Source organism: Lepidochelys kempii, chromosome 6 (assembly GCF_965140285.1).
Source record: "Lepidochelys kempii isolate rLepKem1 chromosome 6, rLepKem1.hap1, whole genome shotgun sequence".
In the NCBI taxonomy this organism is placed as follows: domain Eukaryota; kingdom Metazoa; phylum Chordata; order Testudines; family Cheloniidae; genus Lepidochelys; species Lepidochelys kempii.
The window spans coordinates 66,210,415-66,224,259 of NC_136385.1; the positions used below are offsets into that span (position 1 = coordinate 66,210,415).

The 13,845-nt window shown below is 43.2% G+C and overlaps 1 protein-coding gene and 1 long non-coding RNA gene across 3 annotated transcripts; one reads left to right on the forward strand and one right to left on the reverse strand.

Annotated features, from left to right (window-relative positions):
* Positions 1 to 468: 468 nt before the first annotated feature.
* On the reverse strand, positions 469 to 7,124 carry LOC140912975 (uncharacterized). Its single transcript, XR_013635959.1, has 3 exons — positions 4,493 to 7,124; positions 2,459 to 2,707; positions 469 to 1,871 (listed from the first exon to the last, which is right to left on the reverse strand). It is a non-coding gene; the product is annotated as an uncharacterized LOC140912975 (long non-coding RNA).
* Positions 6,583 to 11,644, forward strand: SRSF5 (serine and arginine rich splicing factor 5). Of its 2 annotated transcripts, XM_073348480.1 has the most exons (8): positions 6,586 to 6,742; positions 7,430 to 7,581; positions 8,341 to 8,411; positions 8,606 to 8,704; positions 8,986 to 9,055; positions 10,240 to 10,313; positions 10,606 to 10,716; positions 10,878 to 11,644. In XM_073348480.1, exons 2-8 carry the CDS (start codon positions 7,456 to 7,458, stop codon positions 11,125 to 11,127), a joined length of 801 nt encoding a protein of 266 aa, XP_073204581.1. In that variant the 5' UTR covers positions 6,586 to 6,742; positions 7,430 to 7,455; the 3' UTR covers positions 11,128 to 11,644. The 2 variants fall into 2 exon arrangements, with proteins under 2 accessions (XP_073204582.1, XP_073204581.1); XM_073348481.2 differs by lacking the exons at positions 10,606 to 10,716; positions 10,878 to 11,644 and having other exon boundaries at positions 6,583 to 6,742; positions 9,315 to 10,276.
* The last annotated feature ends 2,201 nt before the right edge of the window (positions 11,645 to 13,845 follow it).

Sequence of the window (13,845 nt, forward strand, 5' to 3'; positions counted from 1 at the left end):
TGGGTAGGGACCCCAAAGTGGGTTGCAACTGTTTTAATGGGGTTACCAGGGCTGGCATTAGACTTGCTGGGCCCAGGGGCAGGGGCTGAAGCCCGAGCCCCACCATCTGACACCAGAGCCAAAGCCCTTGTTGGCAAAGCTCAGGTTAGAGGGCCCCAGCCTGGGGCTGAAGCCCTAGGGCTTCGGCTTTGATCCCCCTGCCCGGGGTGGTGGGACTTGGGCAGGCTCAGGCTTCTGATCCCCCATCCTGGGGTCGTGCAGTAATTTTTGCTGTCAGTAGGGGGTTGCAGTGCAATGAAGTTAGAGAACTCCTAACCAGTGTATTCCCCAGGAACTGAAATTAGGGGTGGGTGGGGGGAGGTGTTTGAATTTCCTGGGGGGGTGGGGGGGTTGGGGTTGTCAGGGTCAATGAGGGGTGAGACCGTGAGAGTGAAGGTGGGCTGTATGGCACCATAGTAAAACTGAAAAAATGTTTCATGACCATTTATTAGATTTAACTCATGTTTCAAAATCACACAAATTAAAGTTGGCTACTCAAGCCTTCTATGAAGCACTATGCCTACATCCTTCTTGGTTTCTTGTTATAATTTTGCACAACTCTGTTAATGAATTTCTTGAATGTAATGCGTTCATCTTCGGTGACTTCTCGTGTGTCCGGTACTTCCATTCCTTCAATTGATATGCTTATTAGTTCATTCACATGATCAGGCAGAAGGCGACTACTTTCAGAACACAAAATTCTAGTCAATGATGAAAAACAACACTCAATTGTAGCTGTTGTGACTGGAAGTAGCAAGAGATGAATTCCTACTTCTTTCATCCCAGGAGACATAGCACAAAGATCAGGTCGAGCCACTAGTGATGATAAAAAAGAAGTTGAAGTCAAATCATTCATTCATTCATTGTATGATATTCCACTGTGTTCAAATTCTCTATTCTGTCCTGAGCACACGGCAGCCCCATTGCTAGTAGTGCCTCACTCCACTCAACTTTTGGTGTTTTATGGGACAGGCATCTGTAAGTCTGTGTATGTTTTCAGTTGTCTTATATACTTCTTGTCCTCTTCACTTAAGGATTATTTTAAGATCATAGAATATCAGGGTTGGAAGGGACCCCCACCATCTGACACCAGAGCCAAAGCCCTTGTTGGCAAAGCTCAGGTTAGAGGGCCCCAGCCTGGGGCTGAAGCCCTAGGGCTTCGGCTTTGATCCCCCTGCCCGGGGTGGTGGGACTTGGGCAGGCTCAGGCTTCTGATCCCCCATCCTGGGGTCGTGCAGTAATTTTTGCTGTCAGTAGGGGGTTGCAGTGCAATGAAGTTAGAGAACTCCTAACCAGTGTATTCCCCAGGAACTGAAATTAGGGGTGGGTGGGGGGAGGTGTTTGAATTTCCTGGGGGGGTGGGGGGGTTGGGGTTGTCAGGGTCAATGAGGGGTGAGACCGTGAGAGTGAAGGTGGGCTGTATGGCACCATAGTAAAACTGAAAAAATGTTTCATGACCATTTATTAGATTTAACTCATGTTTCAAAATCACACAAATTAAAGTTGGCTACTCAAGCCTTCTATGAAGCACTATGCCTACATCCTTCTTGGTTTCTTGTTATAATTTTGCACAACTCTGTTAATGAATTTCTTGAATGTAATGCGTTCATCTTCGGTGACTTCTCGTGTGTCCGGTACTTCCATTCCTTCAATTGATATGCTTATTAGTTCATTCACATGATCAGGCAGAAGGCGACTACTTTCAGAACACAAAATTCTAGTCAATGATGAAAAACAACACTCAATTGTAGCTGTTGTGACTGGAAGTAGCAAGAGATGAATTCCTACTTCTTTCATCCCAGGAGACATAGCACAAAGATCAGGTCGAGCCACTAGTGATGATAAAAAAGAAGTTGAAGTCAAATCATTCATTCATTCATTGTATGATATTCCACTGTGTTCAAATTCTCTATTCTGTCCTGAGCACACGGCAGCCCCATTGCTAGTAGTGCCTCACTCCACTCAACTTTTGGTGTTTTATGGGACAGGCATCTGTAAGTCTGTGTATGTTTTCAGTTGTCTTATATACTTCTTGTCCTCTTCACTTAAGGATTATTTTAAGATCATAGAATATCAGGGTTGGAAGGGACCTCAGCCGATCATCTAGTCCAACCCCCTGCTCAAAGCAGGACCAATCCCCAATTTTTGCCCTAGATCCCTAAATGGCCCCCTCAAGGATTGAACTCACAAGCCTGGCTTTAGCAGGCCAATGCTCAAACCCCTGAGCTATCCCTCTATAAATGCCTTCATTAGTCAACTTCTGGACTGAAATTTTTGCTTCTTCCAGTACTTTTTCAATGGATAGCTCTCTGATTGATCCAAATGTAACTTCTATTGCTGGACAAAGATCTACTACTGTTGTAGTAGATGCCTGGATGGCATTGTTTAATGACCCAAGAGGTTTCAACAGTAGACTTACGAGGGAGAGAATGGAATAGTCTTCTCTGAATGTAGTAGCAAAAGTAATCCACCAGCCTCACTACTTAGATCCATTCCATCTTGGTAGATACTTTCCAAAGCCAGCAATAATGGCTGGTGGAATTTTAAGACAACAGCCAAGGATCGCTCATGAGAAAGCCAGCGGGTTTTCCCAGGTTGGACTAATTTGAACTCCAGTCCCAGTGTATCTTCTATATTTTCCAAGATATTCAGTCTTTTTGGACTCTTGCTGAAAAAAAAATATAATGAAGACATTAAATTTATAACTTTTTAATGTCTTCAGAAGATTCTGCAGCTCGTACTAGTGCCAGTTGGAGTAGATGGCCTCTGCAGTGTGTATAGGAGAGATCAGAGTTACACTTTTCTCTGAGCAAAGCTTATACTCCACCACATCTTCCAGAGAAGTTTGCAGCTCCAACAAATGCACAAGCAGCCATCAGTTTGGGGTCCAACTGACAAGCATTTAACTCTAAGATGTGGGTTGTAATAGATGCAGCCGACGTGTCTTCTATAACTTGAACATCTAGGAATGCATCTACCGGCCTACCCGACATCAAGAAAAGTTATGGTTATGGTAACAGTGTTTTGTTAGTCCAACAGGTTTAAATATATCAGTTCTAAACCAATATAGTTATACCAGCTATACCAAAACTGTGTGTAGGCCAGCCCTAAGACACAATTCCATGCTGCTCAGACTGTATAGGAAATTGCATCTTGATTTTTTTCGGAACACAAGACCTTGGGTGTTGGAGGGCACAGATAAAAATAGACACCACCTATGCATGTGAAAGTCCCTCTCCGCTATGCAAGTAGTTCTGCTTTGCTAACATTTGTATGGTAACAGTGTTTTATTAGTCCAGCTGGTTTAAAAATGGTTCTTGTAATCATAACCACAGTTTAAACACAGTTTGTCTGGGCTGTGTAGTGGAAGCATGATCACTTTAGTACTGTGTTTAACGTTTCTCTAAAATTAGCACACAAAACTACAGATAGTTAAGGCTGTGGCAGGACACAGTCTATCAACCCAAAACCTTAAAAGCACAGAATTTAGGGACTATCTACACTAGAAATGCTAGTGGTGCAGCTGGAGCTACAGTGCTGTAGCACCTCAGTATAGACACTACCTACACCAATGAGAGGGGTTCTCCCGTCAGTGTAGGTAATTCAACTCCCTGAGAGGTGGTAGGTAGGTTAATGGAAAAATTGTTCCATCAACTTAGCATTCACTATCTACACTGGGTCTTAGGTTGGATGAATTATGTCACTCAGGGGTATGGATTTTTCACACCCTGAAAGACATAGTTAGGTGGATCTAATTTTCCAGTGTTGACTCTAAGGTGTTAAAGGGAAAGCTTTGCACGTTCCTTTCCACCTTCACTACTATTACACTGTTGATAATGCTCTCCCAACATTCCCTTTGCTTCCATCTCCAACAGATACCAAAAAGCATTATATACGCCCAACTTCATCAAACTTGTAGTCTAAGGCAAAACCTGAACAGTGACCTCATATGCTTATCAACTGTCACACATTCCATGTCTTTGGGAAGTTATTCTCCATTAACACTGCTGAGGTCACTATTATTATGGGTTGAGTTAAACCTAGTTATGCATTGGGTTAAACCTCACTGAAACTTGTGTGAATGAGCCATCCACTGAAGACAGCTGTCAGAGACAATTAAGGAACCAGGAGGTTGCCAAAATAGCATGCACTAAACAAGGCTGGCTTGTTTTTATGAAGTTGGGTGGCAGTTTTCATGCAGTCGTGCTCGCAGGTTTTTTCCCCTTGTCTCTGGAGCTGCTCTTTTTTCTTAGACTATGATCCCTATTAAGGTTTGCCCTAAACAGCAAGTTTGATTAAGCTGATGTTAGTTTCTCATTTGATCTCCACCTCACAGCAAATTTTTCATCAAATTAAAATCTAGAAGTTTAGCTTTGTGCACATATTTTCTACGATGGCTAAAGAGTTATAAAATGTTCTGTAGACAAACACTATCAATTTATATCTAACTTACCAGAAATCCAAACAGTAACTGGCAATGTGGATAAAGGACTAATGCAGAGGGTTTTAGATTTCTTGCAAAATGAATAAAAAAGTGGGAAATCCAGTGAAAAATTGCCAGGATTGATTCTTAAACATACTATGCTCTGTATCAATTCATTTTTCATCAAATACCATGAAAAATTCAAAGAGCGTGCGAAGGTTATATTCTGTGTTTTAATTTTTGCCATTTCAGTAACACTTTTAAAACAAGAACTTCATTATTGCTCTCACCAGTGGAAGTACACCAGTGGTAACAATGGAGTCTAGTACACAGAGATTAGGGAAAAAGGACAAAGTATGAACAAAGGAAAACAGGAATGCAGAAAAGAAGGAAAGAAAGGTATGGAAAAACAAAGAAAAGAGAGGAATGTGAAGAGACAGGAAAAAGATGGAATAATGAAGAAAAACATGTTTTTCAGGGAATTCAAACATGTTTCTGCTTCTGTTTCCAGCACCATCAAAAAGAAGTGAGTTCTGCCTAACATGTCCACGTAGTCTTAGTTTTTACTCCTATCTTTCAAGGTTTATCCAAGAGTTAAAGGGCCCATCTCATCATGGCAGTCTCATATTTTAGCTTCTCACATCCCCTCACCAAAACCTCCTCCCCTCTCCCACAATTAATTCAGTTCAAATTAGAAGAAACAACCAAACTGCATTATTTTTGTAACTCCCAGATTTCTTTCACTTTTAGAACCCAGTAGGCCATTTGTTATCTTGACTGCAGCCTTCCTCTGGAACCAAACTAAATAAAACAATCCTAGGCCAAATTAATCTCTAAAATCAACAGAGCTAAATCAGGGCTGAAGTTGGCCTATGTCTTTAGTCTGTCACTATTTGCTTGGTTCTGAATTAACCTTAATTATTTAGATCTCTGGTCTATTTTTATTGTTTTAATAAGCTGGTGGGCAAGAGCACACTGCTTTTCAGTTCCTGCAAGCCTCTGCTCACTTCTGTCAGGGTCCTGAATATGAGATGCTCAACAGAGGTGCAGTTCTTAATTGATATATCATTAGATAGATAGCCAATATTTTGTTAACCCTTCTTGCTATTAGCTTAGCACCTTATTTCAGATTCAGGTACGCTGCTGTGCTAGGAAGCATGATGAAAACAGAGTTGTTTGTATTCCACCGCAGCCCCAAGATGGCTTCCTGGATGATGCAATGTTTAACCCTTTCTGTTCCAGACTTTATGATGTCAGGCCAGTTTTTTACAGCCCTTTCTCTCGCGCGCGCACACACACAGAGACAGCTTCAAGTTACTGCTGATGTCTGTAAAGGATCTTGCGAAATAAACGCTCTTTTTAAAGTGCCGGCTGGTCCTGACCTTTGTGTGCTAGAACAACACTGGATTTGAGGAGTTGGTCAGCGGCAGCTTCACCACCATGCTGCATTGAACAGACGTTGGTCCAATAAGAAGATATGACCTCGTCCCCCCACTCTCTCTCCTCCACCAGCAGTGGGGCCAGCCTGGAGGCAGGAAGTTTGGGAGCGGGGAAATATCACGAAGGGAGGACCCAGGGCAGCCGGAAGATTTCACCACCCGCGAGGGCTTCCCCAAGCTGGGAAAGGGGGAGATTTTCGCCTGACTCATGTGCCAACCGTGCGGGGAGTCCCGGGCTCGCTACCGCGCTACGAATACGGAGGCTGCGCTGGCATTGATGGGCCCCCGCCGCGCTCCAGCGGCCTCCAGCCCGCAGGCTCCTCCAGGCCCTGGAGTGAGTCACGGTGTCAAAACGCACGTGACCCAGCAACTGCCTCCGGGGGTGGGGTGGGCACTGCACCGGGCCGGCGGTACGGGAGGTGTAAAGAAATGGGGGGACTGGATGTGCCCGTCCCGAGTTGCTCTCCGCGGGCCTGGCGCCGCCCCACGGCTCTACGGTGCCCAGCGCCTCAGCCCCCCGACTAACAGCCAGGGCCGCGCCGGGCCCGTATCGCGAGACTCAGGGACACCTGGACAAGCCCCGCCTACCCGGTGATCTAGCTTCTCTCTGCCACGAGGGGCCCCATCCCCCCTCTCCTCTCCACCCATGGGGGAGCCGGAGATGGGTCACGTGACGCCAACGTCACGTGCTAGCAGCCTCCATTTTGTGGCGCAGTTACGCAGCGCACTCGCCAGTCGGGAGCTAGACGCCGCAGGGGGAAGATCGGGCGAGTAGTTACTGATCATCCAACCCGCGCACCCGTCTGGCCTTGGCACGCACCGCGAGACCATCGTAGCGCAGGTTGGCGAGGGGCTAGCGGGCCACACGACGGACAGGAGAGAAGGGAGCTGAGACAGGAAATTGTGGGGAACGCGGGACGGGGCTGGGGAAGACCGGGGTGGGGAGGAGGAGCAGCGCTACTCGGGGAGGCGGTCTCTGGTCTGTGGGAGTGAAGTGGGGGAAGGGCTTGGTGCTGCTGTCGCTTTCTCGCTGCTACTTAACTCTACCCTTTGGGAGCTGGGCGCTAGTCCCTTGGCGGGGGTGCTTATCGTTGCTGTTCTCTTTGGGCGCGGCTCGGGCGGCCATTTTGTGGAATGGAAATGGCGGCGTCTACTGCCTTCTCCTCTAACTTGGGAACTCTTTGCGCATGTGCGGGTCGCTGAGCTCCGCAGGAAAGTCACCCGAGCGTGGGGCGGGAGCGCGCTTGGCTCGTCCTCATTGGTGCAGGGAGGGGTGGTGTTTGTCTTGGCTCGTTCTCATTGGGGCTGAGCGGGAGGGGCGGGGCTCGCCGGTGCGATGTTCTCGGAGTTTCTAGACTGCGGCACAGGGCTGGCGGCTGCGCAGTGAGGGTGGGGTGGGCGTTGCGCGGCGCGGCGGGGGAGAGGCGGACAAAAGCTGACTGAGGTGGGGGGATGTCGGGCCCCTGATCCCCGTGACCGCTGCAGTTGACGCCTGGCGCGGCTGATAGTCGCCTTGCTTCTCTTACAGCCGATTTAATCGTGATTAACGACACTATGAGCGGCTGCCGCGTATTCATCGGGAGGCTGAACCCTGCAGCCAGGGAGAAGGATGTGGAACGATTCTTCAAGGGATACGGACGCATCCGGGATATTGATCTGAAAAGGGGCTTCGGATTTGTGGTAAGAGCTGTTGCCGCAAAACTCAACTCCCTGCAGAGGTTGTTGCGTGCCTTCAGTAGCTTGTAATGTCTCTGAAATATACCTGCTCTACCTCATAGGTGAGAGTGAAATAGGCAGATTCATCCCTTGGGTAAGGACTGACCTAATTTATGTCCGTGTTTGCTTTCCGTTGTAGTGGGATAAAACATGTAATTTTTCTTTTTATTTGGGGTTGGTGGAAGTTGGGGTAACAGATTTTGCTTGTCTGGGTTGAGCGTTTATGGTGCAATGTAAACATGCTGGAATGCAGCCTGTAAGCTTCCATTTCCATTAAAATTTTTGTCTAAAAATTAAGATTTCTACTAGTAATGCAATGTGTTGTAGTAATTTTTGCTGTAGTTTAAGATTTGTATACATTTTAAAGCACTGCAGTGGTTCAGTGACGATACCATCTATGCCAACTGCAGGGCTTCTGTCAGTGTAGGTAATCCACCTCCCTAAAAGTTGGTAGGTCGGTCAGTCTCCTGTCAACCTAGCCCTGCTTACACTGGGGTTAAACTTGGTTTAACTGCATGCTTAGAGGTATAGATTTTTCACACCTCTCAGTGGTGAAGTTATACCAGCCTAATTTCCTAGTGTAGGCTAAGATTTAGTTTCATAAACTGGAGAGCTGCTTTTAATGCTTTCTTTTATAAGGCTGTAGTAGTCTAATAACTAGGCAGTTTGCATATGTTTTTCTATTAAATGTAGTATCAAAGATGGTGTTTTCTTATGAATTAGGAATTTGAGGATCCAAGGGATGCAGATGATGCAGTCTATGAACTGGATGGAAAGGAGCTCTGCAGTGAGAGGTAAATGTCTTGATACTAGTAGCATCCAGTATGCTGTTTCATATGCACCTTTAAAACAGTTTGATTTACTCATCTAGTTTTATTTTAAACTTATACTCCATATAAAATGTGAATATCCGTTCTCTTGTATTTCTCATTAACAAAAGCTTGTCACAAAGGGTACACAAGTGAAATGGAGTCCTGTTTTCTTTCAGGGTTACAATTGAACATGCACGGGCCCGTTCCAGAGGTGGCAGAGGCAGAGGGCGATATTCTGATCGCTTTAGTAGCCGACGTCCACGTAATGACAGGAGGTATGTATAGTTGAGTAGTCTTAATGTATATGATCCAGTTAAGTGTGTCATACTACCATCTGACTGACAACCCCCTCCCCCCGTACTTCAATTGATATAGCAGTGCCAAAGGTAGTTACTACATGAAATAGGCATGTTCTGCTTATTTTATGGAAGGTTACTTTGTAACTTATATTTTTAAATCCTGGACCATCTTTTTTCATTGGTCTTGCAAAACTTAGTGAAATTGTAGTGTCCTTAACTTGAAATACTGAAGATGACACTAAATATTTTCCACACAGAAATGCCCCACCTGTACGAACAGAAAACCGTCTGATAGTAGAGAATCTGTCTTCCCGAGTCAGCTGGCAGGTTTGTTAAAACATAATTAACTATTTTGATTTCATTTAATAGGTATGTAATGTAAAATTATATTTTAATAAAAATATAATAAAATATATTTGAAAACATTATTATTAATGTTAGTTTAAATAACATAACTTAGGTATTTTCAAATTAATGTAATATGTAAATACTCAGTGTAAATATTTGAGGAAATTTATAAATATATATATATTTTTTTCTTGTTCAAAATCAATTTTAACCACATATTAAACCCTTTATTTGCCAGCCTATCTGTGTCGTTGGCCTTATGACGAGGAGTGCCTGTGGGTTATCCTAATCGTTGTCTTGGTCACTCTTGGTTGGGCCTGGTTGACTTTTCCAGTCAGCTCCTACAATGTAGCAGTTGGCCACCTCTAGATCTGTGTTTGCTGGTCTAGACGTAATCGATGCACTTCCTTAAAGTGCCAGTTTGCAGCGATCCCAGAGAGTTAACGAGATCTGATCCTTAAGTTGAGAGCTGTTCCTCCTGTAACGCTTCCGAATAAGAGGTCCTGGTCGAAAAGAGTTGAAAGATACGAAATTAGGTGGTCGGTCGTTGGAATCCTGATCGCAGTAAAGTGGTCCTTGGTAACTCCACAAGAGTAGAAAATGTCTGCATCCGTCAGTAGTCTGCTAATAGGGAGGGCTGTGCGATTAAAGGCTTCCATCGACTGGGTAGTGTTCTTCAAATGGGTGGCGAAGAGCCAGTCGGGCATATATCATGACGGTATCTTCGATCGCTTAATGCAGTTTGCTGCTTGGCTAGCCTAGGGAAATTTTAATGAAGGTAAAGTAAACTATATTTTTATGACATATGGGGCACAAAATAACTGGTGTATTGTAAACATTCTGTATGAACATAAGGCTTATTCTATTGCAGTATCTTTTTACACTTCAAAAATATGTAGGTAATATGCACTCAGCTCCATATATAGACTAATACTTTCTTTTAATGTTAAAACTATCAGCATTTTGCTTTAAGCAAATGTGCTATTTTCATTTATTTCGTGCCCTGATGTAGATATTTCAATTTTGATAGAATACAAGTATGGCAAGTGCCATGTTTGTAATTTTATCTAACATCTTCTCTTTCAGTAGTCATGTTCTTACCTTTTTTATATATGTAAACATTAGTTCTGTTTCTTTGCATAACAAATTTGGTCTCGTGTTAGGATCTCAAAGACTTCATGAGACAAGCTGGGGAAGTAACCTTTGCAGATGCACACAGGCCTAAGCTAAATGAAGGGTAAGTATCTGGAACTGTTGTCAAACTTGTTGAGCATTCATTACTAGATTCAGATATTTCTAAATACTGAATGTAGTTTCAGCACTCTTAATGGGTGCCCACAGCTTGAGTTGAAACATAGCCCCATCGGATTTTAGCAAAAGCAAATGAGTGCTATTTGAGGGAGAAAAACATTAATTCGCTGTTCAGTTACTGACATGAATGAGCTAGCAATACTTGAAGATCTGTCACATGGGCTAGGTAATTCCTGTCACTTAATGTGAATCATGGTGGTTTTCTTTCTTTTTTAAAGGGTGGTTGAGTTTGCCTCTTACAGTGACTTAAAGAATGCTATTGAAAAACTCTCTGGCAAAGAAATCAATGGAAGGAAAATTAAACTAATTGAAGGCAGCAAAAGACACAGGTATGAGTTTGTTTATTAAATCTCCAAATGATGCTGAAGTACAGACTGAAATTTCCTTGTGAACACTCCCTCTCCTTGACAAAGCATTCAGAATTTTACATTGCTATTAGCTACTACGTATTGACATAGTAGTATAACATCGATTTGTATAACTTCATTAGTAGGTCCAGAAGCCGGTCTCGTTCCCGTAGCAGGAGCTCATCCAGGTCTCGCAGCCGTTCTCGTTCCCGAAGCCGCAAGTCTTACACCAGGTCCAGGAGTAGGAGCCGTAGCAAGTCTCGTTCAGTTAGTAGGTCTCCAATGCCTGAGAAGAGCCAGAAACGAGGTTCTTCTAGTAGATCAAAATCTCCAGCATCTGTGGATCGGCAGAGGTCTCGGTCAAGGTCCAGATCTGTTGACAGTGGAAATTGAACTATATAAGTAACATGCTTGAAGGCCTTTTTTAAAGCATACTTGCTAAAAACTTGTGGTAAGTATGTGGTGGTTTTTCTGTGGGGAAGGGTTTGGATGTGGGGGAGGGACAAAAAACTTTGTAGATATGGACCACAGCGGGGTATGAATTAAATGTATCGTCTTTTGATAATCTTTTTCTTTCTTGCTCACATTTTTGTGGATGTCAAGTGTATAGTTTTGTGTATATGGGCAGAGCTCTTTATAACTAAAGCTAATCTCTATTTTTTTTGTACTCAAAAAAAAAAAAAATCACCTGAACGTTTTAGTTCCCAGTGTATTCAAACATGTGAATGGTAATTCAAGATTAGTTTAATGTCTTCAATTAAACTAGTAGCTTTAGACATTTAAGAGCTCTACATACGTGCTGTACATAAAGCTTTATATCAGAGGGTTTTTTGTGCTTCAGTTGTTTCCGTTGAGTCAGCAAAATAGACTACACTGTTCAAGATTGATAATAAAACCTTAATTTTAAAAATTGTCTCATTTCATTTAACATGCGTTTTCACTCAACACTCGAAAAGAACCCAAAACATCTATATGCTGTTCAGGTCTCCTAATCACACAACTCATTTAAAAAAATTCACTTTTTGTCTCACAGGCAGCAGCTTGTGGGGGAGATTTTGTGTAGCTCCCCTGTGTTGGAGTAGAAGTAGAAACAAGCAGACTCATAATAAGGAAATGGTTTTTGTCCTCTACCTAACACTTGATAGTGCATATCTTCAAGGAACAGGTGGTAATGAGTAAGCACAATTAAATGGATCTGAAGAAAGGAAATCAAGTGTGACTATAACAACATTGGGAATCATTAGAAAAGAGATTAGACACACAAATTGTGTCTCTATAAAATCCAGGGTAATATCTACATCAAATACTCCATGCTCATGTGGTCGTCCCAGCTCCAAGATACCTATTCCTATATATCAAAACGGGCAACAACATGATTAGGGAAGAGCTCAGGGCTTCGGCGCGATTAATAAGACTGGGACTCTTCAGTTGTGACAGATGACTTCAGGGGGATGTGTTAGAGATATATAAAATCATGACTGGTGTAGCAGTTTTCAGACTAACAGCTGTGTTAGTCTGTATTTGCACAAAAGAAAAGAAGTACTTGTGGCACCTTAAAGACTAACCAATTTATTTGAGCATAAGCTTTTGTCCGCTACAGCTGTAGCTCACGAAGGCTTATGCTCAAATAAATTGGTTAGTCTCTAAGGTGGAGCAGTGTTGTTCCTCATAACACAACTCTTAGGACTCATTAAATGAATAGGCAGCAGATTTAAAATAAGGAAGTATTTCTTCATACAACACATGGTGTGGAACTCTGCCAGAAAATGTTTTGAAGGCCAAGACTGACAGGGCTCACAAAAAAACAAGATCAATTCCTTTAGGATAGGTCCATCGATAGCTATTAACTGGGCTGGGCAGGGATTGTAGCCTCTGCCAGAAGCTGGGAATGGGCAATTGGGTGGATCACTTGATTACCTTGTCTGCTCATTACCTGTGAGGAACCCGGCATTTGGTCTGACCAGTATGGCTGTTCTTAAAGCCACCTTGCCTCTCTTTAATATCATGTGGTGTCTACCCACAGTAGTATATATGGAACCTAATCACGAAAAGCAGTCTGCCTTTTTATGTTCAGAGACGTTTGGTCATTGAGAAATTAGTGATAAAAGTCGGGGGTGTAAAATGGACTTGTCCTTGCTTCTTTCAATCTGCAAAGGTGGTAACAGGAAGAGGCCATTAAGAGTGCAAGCTTGAACTTGATTACAGGGAAACACTTAAAATGTGGGTACTTGTAGTAATTTGTATTATTTACATGCCCCAGTACTTAAAAAGCTGCTAGGAAGCAAGAGTGGTTCTTGAGGTAGTCTCAGGGCCTTGTTTTAGGATAGGGAGGTGGAGCTCACTGAGGACGTGAGTGGTATTGATAAGAAACTTGGGAGCCTTTTCCAGAGCACTGTAGATTTCATAAAACCTGAGATTGTTAGCTGACATGAAATCTCTGGGTAATATTTCATTGTGGGTTAGGGTCTCAGCAGTAGCAGAGCACTTTGGCATGGCCTAGAAAGCTGTAGTAACTTGACAACTTGCCAAGTAGGCTGAAGTCTGCTTTAAACTCTAACAATTATCAGAGTGCCCAATACTAGAAATAATGGCAGGTAGTTATGGATCATCTCTTGCTTGGGGTGCAGTCATAACAATATAGGACGTTCTGGGGAAATATGTTCTGGTAAATGGTTGTATGCAACTTGTCCTAACCGCTCAATTGCATGTAATAGAGGCTATGTACTGCTAACCAGTTCCAGTTGTAGGTTCTGGATCAGAGTTCTGTCATTGCTATTTTATGTGTCCACAGGTCAGTGACCATTCTTGGTGGTTACAGATTTGTTGCAGTTAAGATTCTGGTCTGTGCAAAAGCAGGACTTGCCTTATGCTTTAAAACAAGTGATACCTTAAGTACGCTTAGTTCTTGTTGCAAGGAGTTGGATATTTGGCACTGAAAATGCCCTGTCCCTTTAAATTATCAATTCACTGTGAGGCAGACTTTGTTTTCTACTTTTGGTTGGCTTTGTGTTTGGGGTACAAGTGGTGGGCATGTGCAACTTCTTCCAAGGATAGTATTACCAATTCACAATGTTATTTCAAGTCTTGCAATATATTGTTGGCTTTGGAGTC

What these genes read in the sequence shown, in the direction of transcription:
- SRSF5 (XM_073348480.1), top strand. Translation starts at nt 7,456, where the DNA reads ATGAGCGGCTGCCGCGTATTCATCGGGAGGCTGAACCCTGCAGCCAGG. An exon ending in AAAGGGGCTTCGGATTTGTG is followed by an intron (nt 7,582 to 8,340) that starts GTAAGAGCTGTT and finishes CTTATGAATTAG; the next exon opens with GAATTTGAGGATCCAAGGGA. An exon ending in CGTCCACGTAATGACAGGAG is followed by an intron (nt 8,705 to 8,985) that starts GTATGTATAGTT and finishes TTTTCCACACAG; the next exon opens with AAATGCCCCACCTGTACGAA.